This window comes from Oncorhynchus clarkii, chromosome 26 (genome assembly GCF_045791955.1).
Source record: "Oncorhynchus clarkii lewisi isolate Uvic-CL-2024 chromosome 26, UVic_Ocla_1.0, whole genome shotgun sequence".
In the NCBI taxonomy this organism is placed as follows: domain Eukaryota; kingdom Metazoa; phylum Chordata; class Actinopteri; order Salmoniformes; family Salmonidae; genus Oncorhynchus; species Oncorhynchus clarkii.
In genome coordinates this window covers 6624054-6650951 of record NC_092172.1, presented here as the reverse complement: position 1 = coordinate 6650951, position 26898 = coordinate 6624054, and the positions used below count along the sequence as shown (strand labels likewise).

Below are 26898 nucleotides of genomic sequence, written 5' to 3'. Positions count from 1 at the left end.
TTTGGGTATTATTCTGCACACTGGCTATTATTTGAATGAGCTCTGTCCCCAAACAAGACCAAATTTGGTTGGTCTGGTTCAGACCAAGTCTGAACCAATCATAGACATCTATGTTTCACAAGTTTGGACATCCAAGAACAGCAAAGTAGAGTACAGTGTGTCTCTTCATAAACACATCGTGAAGGAAATCACAACCTTTTGCTCACCTGATATAGAATACCTCATGGTAAACTGCAGACCCTTTAATCTACCAAGAGAGTTGTCATCCATATTCATCACGGCTGTATACATCCCTCCACAAGCCAACACCACTTTGACACTCAACGAACTGCATGGGGCCGTAAACAAACAAGAAACCTGTAAACAAACAAGAAACCGCTCACCCAGAAGCAGTGTTTCTGGTGGGCGGAGACTTTAATGCCGGGAGTCAAATCCATTCTACCTCACTTTTACCAACAAGTCTCCTGCGCCATTAGGCGCACTAAAACTCTAGACCACTTTTATTGTACCCACAGAAACGCTTATAAGGCCCTCTCTCCTCCTCCCTTCAGCAAATCTGACAATGATTATATTCTCCTGCTTCCTGTTTACAAACAAAAGCTCAATTAGGAAAAATCAGTGATGCGCTCAATACAGAAGTGGTCCGATGAACTAAAACCATGGAATACAGGCAATATCCGCGTGGGGGCTAAACGCTAGAGCTACCACTTACAAGAAACAGGACACGGACACGGAGGCATACAGTAAAGCTACGATCTCCGACATCAAATATGCAAAAGGACAAATACAGGAGGAACTTGGAATTCTATTACACTGGCTCCGATGGTCGTCGTATGTGGCAGAGCTTGCAGACTATAACGGATTACAAAGAGAAACCTGGCCGTGAGATGCCCAGTGATGCAGAACTCTCAAATTAACTAAATGCCTTTTATGCTCGATACAAAGAATACAACACTGAGTGTTGTGTGAAAGCCACTGCGTTCCGGATGACTGTTTGATCTCACTCTCCATGAGCAAGGGGAACCACTACTACAAGGTCTCAGAGCAAGTGATGTCACCGATTGAAACGCTATTAGCGCACACCACCGCTAACTAGCTAGCCAGTTCACATCGGTTACACAATACGCTAATAGCATTTCAATCGGTGACGTCACTCGCTCTGAGGCCTTGAAGTAGTTGTTCCCCTTGCTCTGCAAGGGCTGCGGCTTTTGTGGAGCGATGGGTAACGATGCTTCGTGGGTGACTGTTGTTGATGTGTGCAGAGGGTCCCTGGTTCGAGCCCAGTTAGGGGCAAGGAGAGGGACGGAAGGTGTACTGTTACATTGATCCTGTTGACCCGGATCACTGGTTGCTGTGGAAAAGGAGGAGGTCAAAAGGGGGGTGAGTGTAACCGATGTGAAATGGCTAACTAGTTAGCGGTGGTGCGCGCTAATAGCGTTTCAATCGGTGACATCACTTGCTCTGAGACCTTGAAGTAGTGGTTCCCCTTGCTCTGCAAGGGCCGCGGCTTTTGTGGAGGGATGGGTAACAATGCTTCGTGGGTGACTGTTGTTGATGTGTGCAGAGGGTCCCTGGTTTAAGCCCAGTTAGGGATGAGGAGAGGGACGGAAGCAATACTGTTACAAAAGCATGTGCAGACCAGCTGGCAAATGTCTTCAAGGACATTTTCAATCTCCCCTATCTCCCCTAATTCCAGCATGTTTCAAGCTGACCACCATTGTCCCTAAGAACTCCAAGGTAACCTGCCTAAATGACTATCACCCTGTAGCACTCACATCTATTATTATGAAGTGCTTTGAAAGGCTGGTCATAATACCATCAACCCAGACACCCTGGACCCACACCAATTCGCATACCATCCCAGATGACTCAATTACACTTCACACTGCCCTCTCCCACCTGGACAAGAGGGGAAATAACTATGTGAGAATGCTGTTCATAGACTTCAGCTCAGTGTTCAACACCATAGTCCCCTCCAAGCTCATCACCAACCTGGGGAACATGTGACTGAATAACTGGATCCTGGACTTCCTGACTGCATGGACCAGGTGGTGAAGATAGGCACCAGCACATCCACCACCTTGACTCTCAACACGGGGGCCCCTCAAGGGTGTGTGCTCAGTCCCCTCCTGTACTCCCTGTTCACCCACGACTGCGTGGCCACGCACGACTCCAACACCATCATCAAGTTTGCTGACGACACGACAGTGGTAGGCCTGACCACCATACACATCGACAGGGCTGTAGTGGAGCTGATCGAGAGCTTTAAGTTTTTTATTGTCCACATCACTAAGGACTTAACATGGTCCACAAACACACCTGCCCAGTCGTGAAGAAGGCTCAACACTCCTCTTCCCCCTCAGGAGGCTGAAAGGTTTTGGCATGGGACACCGGATACTCCACAAGTTTTACAGCAGCACCATTGAGAGCATTTTGACTGGCTGCATCACAGCTTGGTATGGCAAATGCACCACTCTCAACCGCAAAGAGCTACAGAGGGGGATGCAGACAGCCCAGTATATCACTGGGGCCGAGCTCCCTGCCATCCAGGACCTCTGTATCAGCCGGTGTCAGAGGAAGGTCCGAAAAATTGCCGAAGACGCTAGCCAGCCAAGCCATATACTGTTCACTCTGCTACCGTCCAGCAAACAGTACCATAGCATCGGCTCACGGACCAAGATGCTCCGAGACAGCTTCTGCCCCCAAGCCATAAGACTGCTAAAGAGCCAAACCTCAAATACCTCATACCCCTGCACATTGATCTGGTACTGGTACTCCCTGTATATACACTAAACAAAAATATAAAAGCGACATGCAACAATATCAAAGATTTTACTGAGTTACAGATCATATAAGGAACTCAGTCAAATTAAATAAACTCACTAGGCCCTAATCTATGGATTTCACAGTACTGATAATACAGATATACATCTGTTGTTCACAAATACCTTTTTAAAAAAGGTAAGGGCGTGGATCAGAAAACCAGTCAGTGTCTGGTGTGATCACCATTTGCCTCATGCAGCACGACACCTCTCCTTCACATAGAGTTGATCAGGCTGTTGATTGTGGCCTGTGGAATGTTGTCCCTCTCCTCTTCAATGGCTGTACGAAGTTGATGGATATTGGCGGTAACTGGAACACGCTGTGGTACACGTCGATCCAGAGCATTCCAAATATGCTTATAATGATCCGCTATATGATGATAGCGGATGAATGGCACGACAATGGGCCTCAGGATCTCATCACGGTATCTCTGTGCATTCAAATTGCCATCGATAAAATGCAATTGTGTTCAATGTCCGTAGCTTATGCCTGCCCATACCATAATCCCACCGCCACCATGGGGCACTCTGCTCACAACGTTGACATCAGCAAACCACTCGCCCACACAACCCCCAGTACAGTTGAAACTGGGATTCATCCAAGAAGAGCACACTTCTGTGGCATTGTTTTGTGTGACAAAACTGCAGTTTTTAGAGTGGCCTTTTATTGTCCCCAGCACAAGGTGCACCTGTGTAATGGCCATGCTGTTTAATCAGTTTCTCGATATGCCACAGCTGTCAGGTGGATGGATTATCTTGGCAAAGGAGAAATGCTCTTTTTGAGTGTATGGAACATTTCTGGGATCTATTATTTCAGCTCATGAAACATAGGACCAACACTTTACATCTTGCATGTATATGTTTGTTCACTGTAGCGCAATTTTTCTTTTCATTGTTATTTTTTAAGTCTGCATCATTGGGAAGGGTTAGTAAGAACGCATTTCACGGATAAGTCTACACCCGTTGTATTCAGCGCATGTGAGAAATACATTTTGATTTGATTAGTACAGCACAGAACAGTACAGTAGAGTTCCGTACAATACAGTACATTATAGTGTACTCAACTCCAGTGTGCTCTGCTGTGTACTGTACTGAACTCTACTCTATTGTACTGAAATACACTCTACTTTTCGTTACTGAACTCTACATCGCAGTATTTTACTGTACTGTGCTGTCCAAACTTGTGAATCCAACTGTGGTTTGTGACTACTATGATTTCCCATTGTAACCAATTTAACTGCAGATATTCCCTTACAGATTTGTCAGAAATTCGATTACCCATTTGGTTTGAGTTTTAATCACTAATTGATATCCGTAAAAACACTATAACTAATTGATAGTGCTACCTTTACTTGTTATTTCTGTGAACTTTCATTATCCTGTTTCTTATTTTTGATACAATTTCTAAAATTTCTAAACCAGATTTTTCTCTGTTATTATGGGGTATTGTGTGTAGATTGATGAGATGGGTACTGAATTTTAGGTCTGTCGTTCTGCCCCTGAACAAGGCAGTTAACCCAAAGTTCCTAGGCCGCCATTGAAATTAAGAATTTGTTTATAACTGACTTGCCTAGTTAAATAAAACAAATAAATGATATACTAAAAGTAAGCAGGCAAACACAAAATACATTTATATCAATTGAAAAAGCATATGCGCCTAACCGTATAAAGAAAATGATACAAGCGAGTATGGGAGCCAACAGTTGGAACTGAGTGTGATGGCATCTTCATAATTATTGGTACTGACTTTGTGCACATTCTTTCTTTTTAGGCTGACATCCCATATCATATCATTATGCTCTATGTTCTTTTAATTTCAAAGGAGACAGATTGACTGATTGTTTCATTGTAAAATTAGACTGACTTAAAAAGGGGTAACGTATTGCCTATGTGCAACAATGTTTGAACTCTAAATGCACTGTACGTACACAGCCTACTAATCGTCAAGTCTAAACGTTGTATTACCACTAGATGGCAATGGTTTACCTTTGGGTCGGTTTCATGTTATGCATTACCGTAATATTGTATATAGGGCCGGCTATATATGCAAGCTACTGTCAGCATCATCTGAAATGTAAGGATATTACGTTTAAGATATTTGCAAACAGACCTTCATCACATTTGAAAACCCCATGAAGATACCCTTTTATTTATCTTACTTTAAGTTTGATCTATTAAATGATAACAGCCCATTTGTTCCTGTTGCTATACAAAAATATAGTTGAAGTAGGGCCTAGGCTGTTTGCCTATTACATTTGGAGCGCAATATGTTTGCAATATGTTTGCAATAGAAAAAGGCTGCAGAGGTTTGTTCCATAGTACAAAAATGAACGCCCATCTATTATGGATGTAGCGCGGCAAAAACCTGTCACCAAGGGAGACGCGCAGGTTGCGTATGTGCCAATGGTCTGTGCACTGCTGTGTTGTGGATGTTCGGGAGAGCTTGCGTAATTTGGAGAGAATTAACGCGTGGGTAGACGCCACGTAGAGAAATCTTCAACATCTCAAAAAGGGACATTTCAGGTACTAGCTTAATTTTATCATGTGTTTTAATTTCAATATGGTGCTTTTCAGAATATCTTAAACTTGACACTACTGCTCACCATTTCCCGTAGACAACAAGCTGTCAGGTTGCTTCTTAAGGAGATTAACTACCTAGCCCTCACAAGCTTTTTTTTGCTAAGGCTTTGAAAACACGGCAGAAGCCGAAAAGCAAAATTTGACAACATCATTATCAGGTACAAGGTCAATATAAGGTTGTAGGCCTAACTAACTCAAATATACTAAACTGAACAAAAATATAAATGCAACATGTAAAGTGTTTCCATGTTTCATGAGTTGAAATAAAAAATCCCAGACATTTTCCATATGAACAAAACTCTTATTTCTCTAAAATGTTGTGCACAAATTTGATTACATCCCTGTTAGTGAGCATTTCTCCTTTGCCAAGATCCTCCATTCACCTGACAGGTGTGTCATATCAAGAATGTGCACATCAAGAATGTGCACATCAACATGTGCACCTTGTGCTGTGGACAATAAAAGGTCACTTTTAACGTGCAGTTTTGTCACACAACACAATCCCACAGATGGTGGGGTTGTGGAAGTGTGCAATTGACATGCTGACTGCAGGAATGTCTACCAGAGCTGTTGCCAGGGAATTTAATGTTAATTTCTCTACCATAAGCCGCCTCCGTCATTTTAGAGAATTTGGCAGTACCTTCCAACCGGCCTCACAACCGCAGACCACGTGTAACCACGCCCGCCCAGGACCTCCACATCTGGCTTCTTCACCTGCGGGATTGTCTCAGGAGGGCAAGGTTTTGGAGTGCTGAAGAGTATTTCTGTCTGTAATAGAGCCCTTTTGTGGGGATAAACTCGTTCTGATTGCCTGGGCCTTGATCCCCAGTCTGTGGTCATGGCTGCCAAGTAGGTGGGCCTATGCCCATGGCTGTACCCATGGCTGTACCCCTACCCAGTCATGTGAAATCCATAGATTAGGGCCTAATTTATTTATCCTTATATGAACTGTTACTCAGTAAAATCTTTGAAATTGTTGCATGTCGCATTTATATTTTTGTTCAGTATACATCGACATAGTTTAACAGCACAATGACAATAGTAAACCTTACTTGGCTTGGCTAGATGGCTTGTTTTTTGGCTTGTAACCAGTAGCTTTTGGCTCCCTATTTACACAGTCAAGTGTTTGGTTGTTTGAATGAGAGTTGCTATTCATCTTCCAATCCGAAGGGGAAATAAATGAAATCAATACATCAAATATGTAATTACAATCTTTGTCTTATGGCGTCAACTTTCCGTATGTATAAAATTATAATGATGATACAAAGTGTAGCCTATTATTGTTATTATTGGGCACAGTTTATTGGGATTTAGGCTATGTCACTGTTCAAGTGCTTCTGTGAGTAAGTTTACTAGGTTACAACTACAGCAACAGTTTGTGCATCGGACCAGCAAGGCTTGGCCTAGAGTCTTCAATGTGTGAAACTAGTTCTAATCCACCTCACACCTGCCACAGTGTGAGGCTATAAATATGTCGATTGCGTCTCAGGTCATTAAAGTCCACGTGGAGTCATTAGGAGGTTTGTTGGGACAGTGAGCCAGCCTCACAGGATGCCATCACAGCAAGTGTAAGGACTATAGTGCTCTACCTGGCTTTGTCACAAGCTGCAGTTGCACCAACACTCCGTAATTGTTTGATTGTATCAGTATGAGAAGGAGACAGTGGACGCTGCCTGTCTACTCAACAAGCAGACATCTCTGCGTTTATACAAGCAGCCCAATTCTGATATTTTATTCACTAATCGGTCTTTTGACCAATCAGATCAGCTCCGAAAAAGATCTGATTTGAAAAGATCTGATGTGATTGGTCAAAAGACCAATTAGGCTTTGTTTACACAGGTAGTCTAATTCTGATCTTGTGCTACTTAATTGGTCTTTTGTCCCATCAGATTGGATATTTTGCCACTAATTGGGAAAAAGATCAGAATTGGGCTGCCTGTGTCAACAAAGCTTTTGACAGGCCAAGAATGATATGACTCGGGCCCTGTGTTTTGCGCAATCATGTGATATAGCAAAATGTTTTCCTGTATTTTAAGCCTTATCCAGAAATGAGAATTACACCACAAAATGAAAGCAATTGTATGAAAAGAATACGGGACAGTTTCATGAAAAGCTATAAATAAATTCTGTGAGCATGGCATTGGGCAGCATAACACACAGTCACAATCCGTTCACCTGTGTGAAACACACCCAGTGTGCCACTCAGACCAGAGAAGTGACTTTTACAAGGTGCAAAAGCTCAGGTCTTGTTAATTGTGTTGAGATGGGCCAGTTAACTTTAACTAATTAAGTTAAAGTATGCAGTGCCTAAACCAACCCTGTTAAGAAGTAATCTTAGTTTAGACAGCCAGTCAGACATGGGTCTATTGTATATATTATTTTTTTTCAGTTACTTTAGGTGCACTTGGTTTAGCTCACCTGGTTTCAGTGTCGGATGGTGAGGGTTTGCACTTTTAGAACTATCCCATGGTTGCTATTGTGCCTGGAAAGCCAAATGAGGCACACCTAAAGTATTGTACACACCTACGGAAATACAGCATAATTTAGACCCAAATATAATGCCAGTTCTTGTTATTTGTATCTTGTCAGCCATGGACTATTTAGGGCCAAATCGTCAACATAAAGTATTTGCCATGTATCTCTTTTGTTTACACTTGACACTTACATGCGACATCTGCTATTAGAATACGAAGATTGCATTGAAAAGACAGGTCTGAAAGTCGCTTTGTGGTCTGACTGTGTTCAGATCTGGCTGACCACTTCAGGAGTTGGTCTGGGATGCAATGTGTGCGGATTTCTCCACAGTCTGGATGCAATCAGGCTATCGAAAGTGCATACAGTGGGCGACGTCATCGGTGGAATAGGCAAAATATAATAATAACACAACAACTGATAGGTACTGCTAACTACTGTAGCCAACTATTCTCTGGGAAAAACGCTCCTAGCTTGTGAGGAATCTGTTTGCTGGCCTCATAAATGCTAGCGAATATTTAGAAGAAAAAAAAGGTTTTGTTTGGCTAGAGTTATGCTAACCTGTTGCGATCCCTTTAGAATTGCTAGCTTGCCAGCTAGCTACAGAGGTTAGTTGGCTATTTGGCTACGGTAGTTAGCTAGTGCCATCAGTTGTTGTGTTATTATCATATTTAGCTTATTCCACCATTTGTAGAATGCATACTGGCATTTGAAAATAGTGCGGGAAAAGGGAATTCCGTGATCAGAGCGCTCTGATCAGAATACTAAAGCTGCAGTCTAGACACGGCCTTATAGCTCTACATCCACACATGTCATGTCACATTTAGACCAGTTTAGGGTATTAATATTTTGGGGAATTAAAAACAGACTGATTTAAGATGCGTATGATTGGAGCACTCAATGATACTGTCCTGGAGGTTCATGCAACATAGTCAGTGGCGGTTCTAGCCTGTATGGCTTCCTGGGCGAACCCCCCCTTCAGTACCATTCTGCACTACCTGTAATTTTTATTCAGACATTTGGAACAACACAAATAAAAAATCATAACATTTAAAACTATATAAATATATAAATATATACAAAAATAAGACTCATACATATCAAAAAGAAGTAACAAAGACAAATAGAAAGCATAGCATATAAATACAAATAAAAAAGCAAATTGAATTATTACACTATTACCCTATTGCTAACAAAAACACACAAATAAAACTAAATTGCACAAATCCCAAACCACACAAATACACAAAATAGAATAACACATTTATAAAGAAGAAAACCTGGTTTATTTGGTAGCATTTCTTAATGTGACTGATTTTACTAATTTGTATTAGTACTGTACATAGTTAGAGGTGCGCTATTTGATAGATTACCCGCTCCTCCTACCTTCCAGTGGGGAGACCTGAGGTCAACCTATCCCTCCCCATCTCGTACTTCTGAGTGGGAGACCTTCCCAGGCAGTAGCCTGCCTAGCTCACAAACTAGAATCAGGGCGCCCACTCCAACAAGGTTAATTGACCCACAGTCCCACACAGTGACATGATATCCTTGACGTGAAGTGCAAATGAGCGATAGAAAACTGATTGTGCAAATGTCACTATTCCAAATTTGTTGGTGCGGGTGCTCCGTGCAGCCCCAGGCAAGATGCCGCCCTGGGCGGCTGTCCATGTCGCCTCTACCTCAATCCGCCACTGAACATAGTCTTATCAAGTATTTTGAGTAACCCTTTGTGTGCGTGTGTGTTTGTGTTTGAGAAACAGACCTAAGCGCCAGGTAGTGACAGTAAGAAGGGGAATAGTTCATACAGGGAAGATTTTTCCACTCAGTGGGTACACCTGTCATTTGCCTGCTTGCCTTCCTGCCTGCCTGCCTGTCTATGTAACAGTCTTTGCCCTCCAGTGACCTTGTGTAACACTACAATATGTTGAAACAAAGTTGGATCAACCAAGACTATTAATCCCTCTCATCAATCAAATGTATTTATAAAGCCCTTCTTACATCAGCTGATGTCACAAAGTGCTGTACAGATGCAGATGTAGAAGCACGGTGGCTAGGAAAAACTCCATAGAAAGGCCAGAACCTAGGAAGAAACCTAGAGAGGAACCAGGCTATGAGGGGTGGCCAGTCCTTCTGGCTGTGCCAGGTGGAGACTATAACGGAACATGGCCAAGATGTTCAAATGTTCATAGATGACCAGCAAGGTCAAATAATAATAATCACAGTGATTGTCGAGGGTGCAACAGGTCAGCACCTCAGGAGTAAATGTCAGTTGGCTTTTCATAGCCCATCATTCAGAGTATCTCTACCGCTCCTGCTGTCTTTAGAGAGTTGAAAGGAGGTCTGGGACAGGTAGCATATATAATGAAAACAATAGTGGTCCTAAAATAGAGCCTTGAGGAACACCAACATTTACAGTCAGAGGGACAAACCATCCACAGAGACAAACTGATATCTTTCCGACAGATAAGGTCTAAACCAGGCCAGAACTTGTCCGTGTAGACCAATTTGGGTTTCCAGTCTCTCCAAAAGAATGTGGTGAGCGACGTTATCAAAAGCAGCACTAAGGTCTAGGAGCACGAGGACCGATGCAGAGCCTCGGTCTGACGCCATTAAAAGGTAATTTACCACCTTCACAAGTGCAGTCTCAGTGCTATGATGGGGTCTAAAACCAGACTGAACCGTTTCGTATGCATTGTTTGTCTTGAGGAAGGCAGTGAGTTGCTGTGCAACAGCTTTTTCTAAAGATTTTGAGAGGAATGGGAGATTCGATATAGGCCAATTTAGTTTTTTATATTTTTTGGGTCAAGGTTTGGCTTTTTCAAGAGGCTTTATTACTGCCACTTTTAGTGAGTTTGGTACACATCCGGTCGATAGAGAGCCGTTTAATATGTTCAACATAGGAGAGCCAAGCACAGGAAGCAACTCTTTCAGTAGTTTAGTTGGAGTAGGGTCCAGTATGCAACTTGAAGGTTTATAGGCTATGATTGTTTTCAGCAATGTGTTGAGTTATAGTACTAAAAAACTTGAGTGTCTCCCTTGATCCTAGGTCCTGGCACAGTTGTGCAGACTCAGGACATCTGAGCTTTGGAGGAATAAGCAGATTTAAAGACAATTTGCTTTCTAATGATCATGATCCTTTTTCTCAAAGTTGTTCATGAATTTATCACTGCTGAAGTGAAAGCCACCCTCTCTTGGGGAAGGCTGCTTTTTAGTTAGCTTTGCAACAGTATCAAAAATACATTTTGGATTGTTCTTATTTTCCTCAATTAAGTTGGAAAAATAGGATGATCGAGCAGTAGTGAGGGCACTTCGATACTGCACGGTACTGTCTTTCCAAGCTAGTCGAAGACTTCCAGTTTGGTGTAGAGCCATTTCCGTTCCAATTTTCTGGAAGCTTGCGTCAGAGCTCGGGTATTTTCTGTATACCAGGAGGCTAGTTTCTTAGGAAAAATGTTTTTATTTTTAGGGGTGCGACTGCATCTAGGGTATTGTGAAAGGTTAAATTGAGTTCCTCAGTGAGGTGGTTAACTCATTTTTGTACTCTAACTTCCTTGGAAGTGAGGGATCTAACATTAAGTAGCCCTATTTTGAGATGTGAGGTATCACAATCTCTTTCAATAATGGCAGGAATGAAGGAGGTCTTTATTCCAGTGAGATTGCTAAAGCGAACACCGCCATGTTTAGGTTTGCCCAAGCTAGGTCGAGGCACAGACACGGTCTCAATGGGGTTGGCTGAGCTGACTACACTCACTTGTCTTCCTCTCACACTATTTCCACAAAAAAACATCTGGTCAGGAGGATAGATTTCCATTCTCTTTATATATATATACATTTTTAAAACTCTACCTGGATCATTAGATTCTGCAGTTTAAGGTATTACTGATTATTATTATTTTTTTACCACTGTATATTGTTTATTCTCTGCTCACTCTGTTTTTCTCTACTACAGAGTCTCTGTTGAATATAGCTGTGGAATGGATTTACAGCCAGTAGAAAGATGATGCGGGTAGAATACCCTATTGGAAAGCGACTGTCGCCTTTGCCTGTAGGTTCTCAAAGCTAACACCATGCCATAAGGAACTGTGTGCTACAACGATTTTACTGTGGGCTGGAACTATTCTTTTGGGCTGGAAAGAGGACCCTCTCCACTTTCAACATGCTGATAGCTAACAATAGCATTTTCAGAGAGCTCTTCCAATGTCTCTGGCCGATAGCAGGCCTCCGAGCTCCTCAGTCAGTGGAATAGTCCTTAATTAGGAAAAACAAGCGCACTGCACCGCCATCTGCTCTACATAAACAGATATATTGGACACATCAAGCTGCCGTGCAGAAGCTCAAGCCGGCAGCTGGCAGCTGGCACTTCTGCATGTGTGCACCTGTGTCTGTATAGTTAGTGTGTATGTTTCCCTGTCTGCATGTGTGTGTGAATGTGCGCCACCTTGGATCCTGCTCGGAGCCACACACAGCCCGGGCGCCCAGCCTTCGGCCCGGAGATGCTACAGACCAACAACTACTCCCTGGTGCTGCTGATCCAGCTGAGCTTGTTGACCTTTGACCTGTTTGTCAACTCCTTCAGCGAGCTGCTGAGGGCCGCGCCCGTCGTCCAGCTGGTGCTCTTCATGTAAGACGCGGGGAAGGATGGGAGAGCCAGGGGGAGGACTCTGATGTAAATTCATTATTCAAAGCTTCTTCAATTAAGAGGTAGAAAGGGTGGGAGAGAAAGGGGATTGACACAATTAAAAAATCAGTGTTTCTCAACTCTGGATCCTCAGCACAGTGTGTGCGTGTGTTCATTTGTGTGTCTTCATTCGTTTAACGTGACTAACTAAATGGAAGCTCCTCTCTCTCTCTCTCTCTCTCTCTCTCAGTATCCAGGACATAGCCATCCTGTTTAACCTGATCATCATTCTGCTGATGCTGTTCAACACCTACGTGTTCCAGGTGGGCCTGGTGTCCTTGCTGCTGGAGCGCTTCAGGGCCCTGCTGCTGCTCTCCGCCCTCTACCTGACCCTCAGCATCTCCCTACACTCCTGGATCATGGTACAGCGTGTGTCAATACAAATCAAACGTTTATTTGTCACATACACAGTTTACAGCAGGTATGAAAGGTGCAGCGAAATGATTGCGTGTTAGCTCCCTCGACAATGCAGCACATTAGTCAATATCAACATCAAAAAGAGTCAAGTCAAAAATAACAAGTAAGAGAGATAATATGCATAGTAATAATGTATTTACACTGCATTTACAAATATAAAGTGGGCAGTGAGGGACTTGGTCTAGCAGTGGAATAAATAGATTTTTATACAACAGCTGCGTCGACTGTGTGTGTTCCACTCGCACTTGACTTTCTCCCCCCCCCCCCCCCCCCCCCAACTAGCACCGACTTTGTGATTAGCTACTTTGAGGAAAAATTTATTTACTATGATTGAGATTTGACTGAGATATGTGATTGTCCCACCATCACTAACTGTAAGTCCCTCTGGATAAGAGCGTCTGCTAAATGACTCAAATGTACAAACGTCAAGTGTGTGTGTGTGTGTGTGTGTGTGTGTGTGTGCGTGTACGTTTTTGTGTAAGGGATGGATGTGTGGGTAGTCAGTGCAAATAATCTCTAAAGTGCGGATCATCTCTGAGGTTCAAATAGTCTCTACGGTGCAGGTCTGTGCAGGCAGACAGCTAGGATTAGCTGTTCAGCAGTCTGATGGCCTGGTGGTAGTAGCTGTCTCAAAGCCTGTTGTTCTGAGACCCGATGCTCCGATACCGCTTGCCAGGCGGTAACAGAGTGAATAGTCCGTGGCTCAGTTGACTAGAGTCCTTGACGAGCTTAATGGCTTCAAGTTTTCTGTAGGCCGTCAGAATTGTTTATTACATGTGTGTTGTAATTTACTATCAAATGATGGTTCATTTATATGTTTTAGTGAAAGAATGCCTCAAACTGTGTGGTGTATTGGGTTGTGTCTATCTCTGCAGAATCTACGCTGGCTAAAATCAAACCGCTATGTGTGGACTGATGGTCTCCAAGTGCTTTTTGTCTTCCAAAGAATAGGTGAGGCTGTCTTTTCATCACACGCTTACTGAAACACATTTTAGGAAACCTTATAGGCCTGAAACCCAATCCATCTTGGGTGCCTTCATTGAATCAAATAAGGTGGAGATCAGTGCTACAACAGGTAAATACTTATTGAAGGCGTGTAGTACTACATCTGTCATACACACATGCACAAACACACGCACACCCAGCTCTCACACTGCTTATTTGTGTAGCATCGTAGATAGGTACCAGGTTGACCCTTGAGGGCCATATGGGTCTGATTTCCATTCCCTTCATCTCCTAATTGGTTAAGAGGATTTATTGTTTGTTGTTGTCTTTTCTGTTTCAAAACCAAATTACGTCAGTATTTCATTGGCGTGTGATGTGTGTTTATGTGCAGCGTCCGTGTTGTACTACTACTTCTACAAGCGCACCACAGAGTACCTGGGTGACCCTCGGCTCTATGAAGACTCGCCTTGGCTCAGAGACGCCTTTGCCAATGCCAGGGCCCGCCAGTGAGCAAAGAGCAGTGTGTGGACATGAAACTGGCATGGACAGGTCCAAAATAAAGCCCTCCCTGTCCCGCGGACACAGAGACACACTGCTACAGTGCGTGCAGAGCTGAAATGGACGCTACAGTGCACAGGCCTGAGCTTATGTGGAGGGGGAAAACCAGAGGGAAGACCTATGTGCTCTATCAGACATGGGTCAACTTTAACAAGGAGGGTCAAAAATTTGATTCTGCTTGGATACGGCAAGCCACTTTGCAGAGCAAGCCAGATGTACAGGCAAACTGGTTTAGGGCCTTGATTAATGAACAGAACGTTATACCATGATGACTTTGATGCTAACATGTGGGAACTCATAGTTTGATGTGACATTCACACAACAAGTTGTATTTTTTTTCACACTTTGAAACTGGGTTTGTCTGTGTCGTTTATCTATCAATGTAATCAGTGTTGTTTTTTTATGTGGGATGATTTGTGAGTTTGTGTGCCAGATTTTCTTGTGAAGATGACTGGAAAATAAAAAACAATAATGTTTTATGTGTTTTAAAATGCTTACTTTTTTCCCTGCTTTTTGTACTAATGTATTAAACAAAACCCAGACAGTACATACACTGATAAACCGTGTCTGTGCTCAGTATTCCTTTCAGTAAATACTTCCAATGTTAATCCTATATCACGCGCATGCACACACATGCGCTCAGCATAAGCACACATTTATGTGACACATCAATTTACGTCACAAGCTCTCAGCATTGTGACTGAGCCTACCTTTTTCGTATGACCCTATGCAGTCATTGCATTGATGTAAACCCACTGGATTAAACAGATGGAAACAGACAAACTGTTAAACAGTCACATGCATGGAAAATCTCCAAAAACAATTTGGGTGAACAGAATGTATGCTGTGTAGATACAATATGTCTCAGAATAGGGGACTAAAGACCTACGTCAGTCTATATACTACTGAAGGTAGAACTGGATGTTGTCAGTCAATTTATCACCACATCTCTCCTAACCCACCCCATAAATAGTGCTCTACAGTAAAAATACACACCAATACACAGTACGCATGCTTGCTTTCAAGGAGCCACAGACAGGGCTCTATTCTTATAACTGGGATTAATCAGGGATTTAGTCTTTAGCCTACAGTCCACAGGCCAGTGTTTTTGACGGCATTGATGTCACCTCAGGCCATGTGTTTATGAAGGTGTCAGCAAAGATGGTGGATAAACCAAGATGTCTTACTCAGACAGTTTACCATTGGAAAAAATGGTCAAGGTTCCTTTCTGTGTGAGTGGGTGTTCCCTCTCTCACGTGAGTATGCTTTTTCCAGTGTGAGACCAATGGCTCTGGTCTGCTTATTGTCCTCTCCCCGCTCTCCCCATACACCCTGACTAGAAAAAAATTGCCAGGGAGATGTCTCGCTTCTGGCACCCCATCAGTGGGGCGGGAACAATAAGTAGACCGGAGTGGCCCGTGCCCGAAAAAATTAAGGATGGAGTTGTCTCGCTTTCTCTACCATCTCTGGTGTCAGTCCTATGTTAACCTAACTACGTATGTGCACACACACAGTACTAGAATGCCTGCCACTTTGACCATTATCGATTTGGATTGATACAGTAAGTAGATTAAGTGTCTCTTACAGGGGCATTTTGCTTGATCAACCGTGAGCAACACGGAAAGATCTCTAGTCCTCCTCAGTCACTTGGCTCTCTGCTGCTGAGGTTGACCATTTAAAGACCGATGTGAAAAAACGTCATATTACAGCGGGGTAAGCCAAATAATTGAAGTTATGGAGCCCTCATCTTCTGTCCAATGCAGATGGACAGTGCACACCGTATTATACAAATAAACGCACCAACGACAAAATTCGACATCCGAGCCACATGGGGCGCTGTGAAAGTAAATATCGATCTAGAGCTTTTAGCAATCCACTTCCGCTTTTTTTTTTTTTTTTTTTATCATCATTTTAATATCCATGGTTTCAACACTTGAGAAGGACTGATACAATTTCGCTGGTGTTTCTTATTCTGTCCTGGAACGCCATGTCGTATAATTACGTGGTAACAGCGCAGAAACCGACGGCAGTCAATGCCTGCATCACCGGTAAACGTGTTGTTCTTGTTTCTTGTTAGCTTCGCGCACCAGCATATCGTGGCAACCTCATCCACTACAACGTTAAGCTGAAGCCAAGCTACAGGCACTTGCAGGCCAGGCTCCCTTTGATATTGCCAGCAAGTCTATCAAGTCCATTAAATAGCCATTTTGAATAACCATCCACGGGACATGTGGTCGACTAATATCGTATGGCTAGTTATCAAGTGTCATTCAAGTGAGCACAAAATAGCACGAGTCAGTGGGTGCTCCTGCGCAGCCGGGATGTTTTGAAGCCAGCGCTAGCTGTCTTCAGCTGTTTGTTTGCTATCTAACGTCAGTCAATTGGTTTGCAATTATCTTCTTGTTTATCAGTTTGCCAAGAATCTTAAAACAGGTTTGGAACTTCAGTGTTGCTAAATTACACAGGTAACAGACAAGCCACTGCAGTGCCAGTCAATATGTCCACCTACACAATACATTGGCAAATTATACAATCGGGGACACTGCATAGTTGGGGATGTAGGGAGATTTACTTAACTAGCTAGCTAACGTTACCCTGCATTTATTTTGATTGCCAATATATTGGTGATAGCTAGCTAACTATTCAATGTATTACTTTCTAGGTTAAAATCACGTGTGATTAAAAACAAAACTTAATTTAAGGCATTATGACACTAACAAATCCCATATTATTAATTCAATAAATCACGCTATCAATGCAGTGCAACTTAGTGCATATTTTGTGAGTAGAAATGGTCTGCCTAGCTAGAAAAGCATTCCAGGTTTATTCCTAGTAGATAGAAAAACAAATACTTGAACTCCAGAAATGTGCCTTTTCAAAATACAGGAACGAGATCTGCTAGTCATATGGAAAGCACTCCTAAGAACTACTCATTTCACTATTAGAAAAAGTTAGTCCGACTGACCAGACCACCCTCTCTCCTCCAGGCCACTTCACCTCTGCGGAGGACCTGAATCTGCTCATAGCTAAAAACACACGCCTGGAGATCTATGTGGTCACAGCGGAAGGGCTCCGGCCTGTCAAAGAGGTGGGCATGTACGGCAAGATCGCCGTCATGGAGCTCTTCAGGCCAAAGGTGAGTCTACTACTACCTGTATGTTTGTGTGTGCATGTTAGTCATTTCAATAGAGAGAAAACATTTTGAAACAGGGAGGTACTACCTGAACTTGTTCAATAAGAACACCGAATTATGTTTTGCGCTGCAGAAGGTTCCACTACGGTGTGCCCTTCTGAACAAGACCCTGGTTTCTTTCTGTAACTGCAATACAAGTTGTAAACTTCTCCTGATGCCAAACGTGAACATGGACATATGTTTTCACGGGCTTCAATGGAGAGGAACCTTTTTGTCTGTTTTGACTGCAGGGCGAAAGCAAGGACCTGCTGTTCATTCTCACTGCCAAATACAACGCCTGCATCCTGGAGTACAAACAGAACGGGGAGAGCATCGACATCATCACCCGCGCCCACGGCAACGTGCAGGTAGGAGAAAAATAAATACGAGCATAGCCAGTGTCTTTGAGCTGTTGGAAATCAAAGTATGTTCTGCAAAACTACCACAGGAATACTCTGCAGACTGAAACAATAGGATGCCGTGAGACTCCTCTTAACTTGACCGACTTATTTATTTTTGCGTAGGACCGCATCGGGCGTCCCTCTGAGACGGGCATCATCGGCATTGTAGACCCTGAGTGCCGCATGATCGGCCTGCGGCTGTACGACGGCCTATTCAAGGTGATCCCGTTGGACCGGGAGAACCGAGAACTCAAGGCCTTCAACATCCGCCTGGAGGAGCTGCAGGTCATCGACGTCCACTTCCTGTACGGCTGTCAGGCGCCCACAGTCTGCTTCATCTATCAGGTAGGGAGGGGAGGAGGTAAAATAGGGTGGGCGAGGCACAGGTAGGAAGTGGTGGATGAAAGGGGTACAATGTTGGAGCGGTTGTGTGTATGCATTTATATGGGTGTATGTTTAGGGGGTGGTTGGGGAGGAGTTGAAAAAAATGCACGAGTAGGAATTTCATGCTGGTGAGAGAACATTGGGGAGTCAGAGGGGATGTGTCTATGAGACAGTAGTGCGTGTCTGGTGAATGGGGGAATGTGTGCTTTAGTTAGCAGAAATATCTGCAAGTGTCAGTCTGATTGTATCTGTGGGTTTGTGCTGGAGGACCCTCAAGGACGGCATGTAAAGACCTACGAGGTGTCGCTGAGGGAGAAGGAGTTCAACAAGGGGCCGTGGAAACAGGAGAACGTGGAGGCGGAGGCTTCTATGGTCATCCCAGGTGAGGAAAGAGAATGTCCAGGCAGGTTTTGACAATGGTCATCAGGGCTGTCATCCAATCCTCATGAGATTGACTGTATTCTGATGTTCAAAACTCTTAGATGAGTGTTTAAAGATTACTTCCACTGGAACTGCAGCGCCCAAGGGTCCTCTTCTACTTCTTCCTCTTCGATCGTATTTGAATGTGACTCCTTTGTTCATTGATTGACTTGGTTGTTCATGTATTTGTCTATCGATTTTAGTCCCAGAACCATTTGGGGGGGCTATAATCATTGGACAAGAATCCATCACCTACCACAACGGGGATAAATACTTGGCCATCGCACCTCCTACCATCAAGGTAAGGTCAACCTAAATCAAAACAATGCAGAGGCTTTCAACTCTTTTCCAACTTCATGCACCTTCATAGCAAGGATGAATTGGCTATGGAGTACGTCACTTCTCCAGATGCTCAAAGCACTTTACGTAGATCAGAGGGAATCTCCCCTCATCCACCACCTCTGTTCCCTTTTCCCCAACAGCAAAGCACCATTGTCTGTCACAACCGTGTGGACCCCAACGGCTCGCGCTACCTGCTGGGGGACATGGAGGGCCGCCTGTTTATGCTGCTGCTGGAGAAGGAGGAGCTGATGGACGGGGCTGTGGTGCTCAAGGACCTCCGCGTCGAGCTGCTTGGAGAGGTACGTGTTGTAGGCCTTCTGTCTCTTTCTCGTGATCTGTCTCCCTTGCTCTGTGTTTCTGGTTGTATTCTCTCTTTTTTTTGTGGTCTGTCTCATTTCTTCTCAACGTCTATGTCTTTTGTTCTTTTTATCTGTCCTTCTCTCCATGTAAAGCCTTCTCTCTTGTTCTTTCTGATGTCTCTCTTGCTTTTTCTGTTTCCCTATGATCTCTTGCTCTTTTTTATCTGGCTCTGTCGTCTCATATCTTTCTTTCAATGATGTCTCTCTTGAACTCTCCATTTCCTTTGCTTCTTTCCTGTTTGACATTCAACCTCTACATTACACAATTGAGTCTCAATGGCAGACTTATCCTTGAGTGTGTATTGTAAAAACAAAAAGTATACACCGGACACTTTTTGTAAGTTGCTGACTTATGAGATGGGCTCAAGAGTAATGTCTGTGTGCATCCCTCCCTCCCTTGCAGACGTCCATTGCGGAGTGCTTGACCTACCTGGACAACGGTGTGGTGTTTGTGGGTTCCAGACTGGGTGACTCCCAGTTGGTCAAGGTAAGGCTGGTCATATAGGAAACTTCTTCAAAGGGTGAGACACTCTAGACCCAAACTGTTATATTCCGAGCTGGTCACGGGTGCACCTCAGCCACACTCAAGTTCCTAAACAATATCATAATCGCCATCGATAAAAGACAGTACTGTGCAGCCGTCTTCATCGACCTGGCCAAGGCTTGACTCTGTCAATCACCGCATTCTTATTGGCAGACTCAACAGCCCTGGTTTCGCAAATAACTGCATCGCCTGGCTCACCAGGCGATTTGACACACAGTGTGTCAGAGGGCCTGTTGTCCAGACCTCTCGCTGTCTCTATGGGGGTGCCACAGGGTTCAATTCTCGGGCCGACACTTCTCTGTATATATCAATGAGTTCGCTCTTGCTGTGGATGATTCTTTGATCCAACTTTACGCAGTCGACACCATTCTGTATACATCTGGCCCTTCTTTGGACACTGTGTTAACAAACCTCCACAGGAACTTCAATGCCATACAACACTCCTTCTGTGGCCTCAAACTGCGCTTAAATGCTAGTAAAACTAAATGCATGCTCTTCAACCGATTGCTGCCCGCACCTGCCCGCCTGACTAGCATCACTACTCTGGATGGTTCTGACTTAGAATATGTGGACAACTATAAATACCTACGTGTCTGGCTAGACTGTAAACTCTCCTTTCAGACTCACATTAAGCATCTCCAATCCAAAATTAAATCTAGAATCGGCTTCCTATTACGCAACAAAGCCTCCTTCACTCATGTTGCCAAACATACCCTCGTAAAACTGACTATCCTACCGATGTCATTTACAAAATAGCTACCAACACTCTACTCAGCAAATTGGATGCAGTCTATCAGTGCCATCCGTTTTGTCACCAAAGCCCCATATACTACCCACCACTGCGACCTGTATGCTCTCGTTGGCTGGTCCTCGTTACATATTTGTCGCCAAACCCACTGGCTCCAGGTCATCTATAAGTCTTTCCTAGGTAAAGCTCCGCCTTATCTCAGCTCACTGGTCACCATAGCAACACCCACCCGGTTTTCTGCTTTTTTTGCACACCCGTATTTCTACTTGCACATCCTCATCTGCACATCTATCAGTCCAGTGTTAATTGCTAAATTGTAATTACTGCCCCACTATGCCCTATTTATTGCCTTACCTCCTTCATTTGCGCACACTGTATACAGATTTTCTCTTGTCAAATCAAATCAAATTTTATTTGTCACATACACATGGTTAGCAGATGTTAATGCGAGTGTAGCGAAATGCTTGTGCTTCTAGTTCCGACAATGCAGTAATAACCAACGAGTAATCTAACTAACAATTCCAAAACTACTACCTTATACACACAAGTGTAAAGGGATAAAGAATATGTACATAAAGATATATGAATGAGTGATGGTACAGAACGGCATAGGCAAGATGCAATCGAGCACAGCATATACATATGAGATGTGTATGTAAACAAAGTGGCATAGTTTAAAGTAGCTAGTGATACATGTATTACATAAAGATGCAGTAGATGATATAGAGTACAGTATATACGTAGACATATGAGATGAATAATGTAGGGTATGTAAACATTATATTAGCATTGTTTAAAGTGGCTAGTGATATTTTACATCAATTCCCATTATTAAAGTGGCTGGAGTTGAGTCAGTGTGTTGGCAGCAGCCACTCAATGTTAGTGGTGGCTGTTTAACAGTCTGATGGCCTTGAGATAGGAGCTGTTTTTCAGTCTCTCGGTCCCAGCTTTGATGCACCTGTACTGACCTCGCCTTCTGGATGATAGCGGGGTGAACAGGCAGTGGCTCGGGTGGTTGTTGTCCTTGATGATCTTTATGGCCTTCCTGTGACATCGGGTGGTGTAGGTGTCCTGGAGGGCAGGTAGTTTGCCCCCGGTGATGCGTTGTGCGGACCTCACTACCCTCTGGAGAGCCTTACGGTTGTGGGCGGAGCAGTTGCCGTACCAGGCGGTGATACTCAATTGTGCATCTGTAGAAGTTTGTGAGTGCTTTTGGTGCGCGTTCTTCACGATGCTGTCTGTGTGGGTGGACCAATTCAGTTTGTCTGTGATGTGTACGCCGAGGAACTTAAAACTTACTACCCTCTCCACTACTGTTCCCTCTGCTGTTTCCTGAAGTCCACAATCATCTCCTTAGTTTTGTTGACGTTGGGTGTGAGGTTATTTTCCTGACACCACACTCCGAGGGCCCTCACCTCCTCCCTGTAGGCCGTCTCGTCGTTGTTGGTAATCAAGCCTACCACTATTGTGTCGTCCGCAAACTTGATGATTGAGTTGGAGGCGTGCGTGGCCACGCAGTCGTGGGTGAACAGGGAGTACAGGAGAGGGCTCAGAACGCACCCTTGTGGGGCCCCAGTGTTGAGAATCAACGGGGTGGAGATGTTGTTACCTACCCTCACCACCTGGGGGTGGCCCGTCAGGAAGTCCAGTACCCAGTTGCACAGGGCGGGGTCGAGACCCAGGGTCTCGAGCTTGATGACGAGTTTGGAGGGTACTATGGTGTTAACAGCATTCTCGATGAACAGCATTCTCACATAGGTATGTGGGTTAGGGCAGTGCGGTTGAGATTGCATCGTCTGTGGACCTATTTGGGCGGTAAGCAAATTGGAGTGGGTCTAGGGTGTCAGGTAGGGTGGAGGTGATATGGTCCTTGACTAGTCTCTCAAAGCACTTCATGATGACGGAAGTGAGTGCTACGGGGCGGTAGTCGTTTAGCTCAGTTACCTTAGCTTTCTTGGGAACAGGAACAATGGTGGCCCTCTTGAAGCATGTGGGAGCAGCAGACTGAGATAGGGATTAATTGAATATGTCCGTAAACACACCAGCCAGCTGGTCTGCGCATGCTCTGAGGGCGCGGCTGGGGATGCCGTCTGGGCCTGCAGCCTTGCGAGGGTTAACACGTTTAAATGTTTTACTCACCTCGGCTGCAGTGAAGGAGAGTCCGCATGTTTTGGTTGCGGGTCGTGTCAGTGGCACTGTATTGTCCTCAAAGTGGGCAAAAAAGTTATTTAGTCTGCCTGGGAGCAAGGCATCCTGGTCCGTGACTGGGCTGGTTTTCTTTTTGTAATCCGTGATTGACTGTAGACCCTGCCACATACCTCTTGTGTCTGAGCCGTTGAATTGCGATTCTACTTTCTCTCTATATTGACGCTTAGCTTGTTTGATTGCCTTGCGTCGGGAATAGCTACACTGTTTGTATTCAATCATGTTTCCGGTCACCTTGCCCTGATTAAAAGCAGTGGTTTGCGCTTTCAGTTTCACGCGAATGCTGCCATCAATCCACGGTTTCTGGTTTGGGAATGTTTTAATCGTTGCTATGGGAACGGCTTCTTCAATGCACGTTCTAATGAACTTGCTCACCGAATCAGCGTATTCGTCAATGTTGTTGTTTGACGCAATACGAAACATATCCCAGTCCATGTGATGGAAGCAGTCTTGGAGTGTGGAATCAGATTGGTCGGACCAGCGTTGAACAGACCTCAGCGTGGGAGCTTCTTGTTTTAGTTTCTGTCTGTAGGCAGGGAGCAACAAAATGGAGTCGTGGTCAGCTTTTCCGTTATTGACTGTACGTTTGTTTATCCCATGTGTAACTCTGTGTTGTTTTTGTCGCACTGCTTTGCTTTATCTTGGCCAAGTCGCAGTTGTAAAGGAGAACTTGTTCTCAAATAGCCTACCTGGTTCAATAAAGGTGAAAAAAATAAAAATGGCCATCACTCAGTAATCGAAAGGTACAGATCAAACCTGTTTTGAAATTCAAGAGTATATGAAAGGATAAGCAAGCCTCACTATTTTTTTTCTGTACTGAGTGGTGAACATCATCCCCTTTTTGTTTCAAAGAAAAATAAGTATGGTCAAAGTCCACATGTTGTTTATCTGGAGTTGTCATATTATTGTTATGGCTTGTAATGGAAATTATTATTCCCCTCCAGCTCAATGTGGACAGTAACGACTCAGGGTCGTACGTGGCAGTGATGGAGACCTTCACCAACCTGGGGCCCATCGTGGACATGTGTGTGGTGGACCTGGAGAGACAGGGACAGGGCCAGCTGGTCACCTGCTCTGGAGCGTTCAAGGAGGGCTCCCTCAGGATCATCCGAAATGGTATCGGGATCCACGAGCACGCCAGCATTGACTTGCCAGGGATCAAAGGTCAGTATGAGGGCTTCTGGGCCCTCTGGGGACGCTGCTCTCTCTGGACAAATACCCAATGAACCCTTAGCCCCTATACCCCTGGACAGTTGAAGATCTGAAGGAGTTGAATTGGTATAAGCAATATATGGAAGTGCCTCTACCTCTGATACATTAGGGCCAAATTTGAGTTGGCTTGAATGGAATTCTCAAATTCAAACTGGGTAGAGGGAAACCCAGGCCAGCGCAGCCCAGTTTCACAACTGGTGCCAGCTCAATTAGAATCGGGGGTTGGTGATGCCTTTACTATACAACCACCAAGCTAATCACTGCCTGAAGCTGACACAACATTTAGCTAGCTTGTCTGGGCTTGTTGCTGTTAGCTAGCACATGGACATGCAGTTGTCAGACATGACGCGAGTTACCACCATAGCTGGATCCTTGATTCATTTTTGAATGACACAATACACTTTTATGAGAACAGTCGGCCCTAGAATTCCAGCTACCTAAAGTATTAGCTTGCAAATCAGTTGAATTTAGTTAACATGAGCTAGCAGGAATTTTAGCTGACCAGGCCATATTTAATGTTCGTTAGCTACATCATATCAAACCTGTCGTCTGGCTTGCTTGGTTAGCTAATAGCCAATGCCATTGTTAAGCAAGGTAGGAATTAAGCTAGATAGCTAGCCTCTTATATGTAAATCCCATATATTTGAGGACCTTATTAGATTTTTTTATATGTCATTCAGTCTGGTATTAGAAGGTAGCCCCTATCTGCAAAAGCAGGGTGTCTGTGGAAGCTAAGTATCTTGGCTATTGATCTGTGCCTTAAAGTCTTTGGTGTGACTTACTACCATATATGAACATACGAATGTGTAAGGGCAGGCTGAGCCGATGACCTCATTTCAAGATGGTTGCTACCTACAATCCGGTGTTGTGTCTTTGGCTATGCCAGATTAAGTGATATGACATGCTATTCTATAAAATAATTTCTCAATTAATATTACCTGATTGAGCTAATCATGTACTAGAGTCGGGCACCACAAAATAATATTTATAGAGCTGTTATCTTCCAAATAAACTCTTAACGACCTAGTCATATTTTACGTCAATATTAATCGTCATCTTAATTCAGTCTCATCTGAAAGTTGTAAATTCTTAGTTATCTGCACGAACCCTGGCTAACAAGTTGAATCAGCAATACAAAATTGGGTTTAATTATTTATTTACCAAATTCCTAACTAATCACACAGAATTACACACATATTTAAATCATAACTTGATTACAAATTACTTCATAAAGGAAAACGTCCCTAGTGGGCGGAACAGATATGACAGCTGGCTACACAAAATAAAAGGGGCTGGGTTTGAGTGAAAGAAGGGGAAGACTGAGGAACAAAGGGCGAAGCTATGCTATCGTAAATACAGTATCTTATGCATTCTAAATTACCTCCCATTTGGAAAAGGAAAATGCAATAAATATTTACTCTGAGCTTTGGTAAGTTGGTGGTAGATGGAAGGCCGTGTTGCCCAACCGAGTCCTTTGTCATTTGAAGAATGTCTCTGCTGGTAAATTGAATACGTTGTAGTAACGTCGTTGTGTGGTAGACGGGATACCCTGTCTTTTTCTTCCTAACCCTCGTTTGCAGCGGCTGTTGCTAACTCAACGGCTAGGAGGTATCAATAGTGTAGTATTATTCTGTAGTGAATAAGAGTTCAAAGTTCATACCATTCGCAACCAAAGCTCACGCTGATGTTGGCTTCGTTCTGTAGTTATTATCTGAACCATTCTGACATCGGACCGTTGCCCTCCTCGCCCTTCCTATATAAAGCCTTGACGACAATGTAACATCCTGTTCCGAGGACGTGTTTGAAAAGTTTTATAGTCCATGTCCCTTCACAGGGGCGGGCCACTGATTGAGCAGCCCTATCTTATGAAAACCCAAATATCACATTTTAGAAGCTAAAATCACATTTCATCCCATCACATCCCACCTTCTGATGTTCCCAGAATCTCTGTTAACCAATGGTTTTGCAAATGTAACATCAGTAGGGTAGAGAGGAAAAGGGGGGGAAGAGGTATTTATGACTGTCATAAATCTGTCATAAACCTATCCCCCAGGCCAACGTCATGACACCGGTTAGCGTTGTGAAGCATTAACGAAATAGACACGAAACGCGTTGATTCACACCGAAGGCTGGGACTCCACAGATCACGAGGATGTCTTATTTGTCTGCCTGTGACCTACCGTTATTGATCACCAGCCCCGAAAATTTTATTTTACACAACATTTTCACCAAACGGCAAACATAAAGATAAGCTTCGATTTGGTCTGTGTTTGAGCCTTAGCTACTTGGGGGTTATGACATTCATCCTTAGGTTGGTAGGAACAATTCTAGCCTATTGCGAATGGTATCTGATGATGTATGACCTAATGGCAACATTGAATGTCCGAGTGACTATCTTTGTTTATGAAAAATATGATGAACACTTGGATATCCTCTGTATGTCCCTTGACACTACCACAATGTTTGAGAGAGGTTGCTGTTCTAGAAATGTAGTGTTTATAGTGAACAATCACTTTTAGGCACATCCAGTGTGCCAAAAAAGTACAATTACCACATTCGGACACTTGTACCCTTGATACCCCATAACACCACCACAATGTTTGAGTGAGGTTGATACAGTAGCAATTGTGGTTTAATAC

The 26898-nt window shown here is 43.8% G+C and overlaps 2 protein-coding genes across 4 annotated transcripts in view; both read left to right on the top strand.

Annotated features, from left to right (window-relative positions):
• The first annotated feature begins 5259 nt into the window (after positions 1 to 5259).
• Positions 5260 to 14913, top strand: LOC139385128 (transmembrane protein 138-like). Of its 3 annotated transcripts, none has more exons than XM_071130200.1 (5): positions 5260 to 5345; positions 11824 to 12495; positions 12743 to 12914; positions 13845 to 13920; positions 14306 to 14913. In XM_071130200.1, the coding sequence occupies exons 2-5, from the start codon at positions 12302 to 12304 to the stop codon at positions 14422 to 14424; spliced, it is 561 nt and encodes a 186-aa protein (XP_070986301.1). In that variant the 5' UTR covers positions 5260 to 5345; positions 11824 to 12301; the 3' UTR covers positions 14425 to 14913. The 3 variants fall into 3 exon arrangements, with proteins under 3 accessions (XP_070986301.1, XP_070986303.1, XP_070986302.1); XM_071130202.1 differs by lacking the exon at positions 5260 to 5345 and adding an exon at positions 10249 to 10490; XM_071130201.1 differs by lacking the exon at positions 5260 to 5345 and having other exon boundaries at positions 10704 to 12495.
• Positions 14914 to 16332: 1419 nt separating this feature from the next.
• LOC139384499 (DNA damage-binding protein 1) overlaps positions 16333 to 26898 on the top strand; it is a 35248-nt gene continuing 24682 nt past the window's right edge. Inside the window, exons 1-9 of the mRNA XM_071129311.1 lie at positions 16333 to 16520; positions 17460 to 17608; positions 17896 to 18012; positions 18169 to 18390; positions 18697 to 18811; positions 19053 to 19150; positions 19332 to 19490; positions 19954 to 20037; positions 23992 to 24211. Of these exons, the coding sequence (XP_070985412.1) occupies positions 16460 to 16520; positions 17460 to 17608; positions 17896 to 18012; positions 18169 to 18390; positions 18697 to 18811; positions 19053 to 19150; positions 19332 to 19490; positions 19954 to 20037; positions 23992 to 24211 (1225 nt within the window). The 5' untranslated portion in view covers positions 16333 to 16459. The remainder of the gene's footprint in view (positions 16521 to 17459; positions 17609 to 17895; positions 18013 to 18168; positions 18391 to 18696; positions 18812 to 19052; positions 19151 to 19331; positions 19491 to 19953; positions 20038 to 23991; positions 24212 to 26898) is intronic.

Bases quoted from the DNA above. Each gene is read 5' to 3' on its own strand.
- LOC139385128 (XM_071130200.1), top strand. From the start codon at position 12,302: ATGTGCGCCACCTTGGATCCTGCTCGGAGCCACACACAGCCCGGGCGC. The intron at 12,915-13,844 runs GTACAGCGTGTG...CTATCTCTGCAG, and splicing joins CCCTACACTCCTGGATCATG to AATCTACGCTGGCTAAAATC. The intron at 13,921-14,305 runs GTGAGGCTGTCT...GTTTATGTGCAG, and splicing joins TTTTGTCTTCCAAAGAATAG to CGTCCGTGTTGTACTACTAC.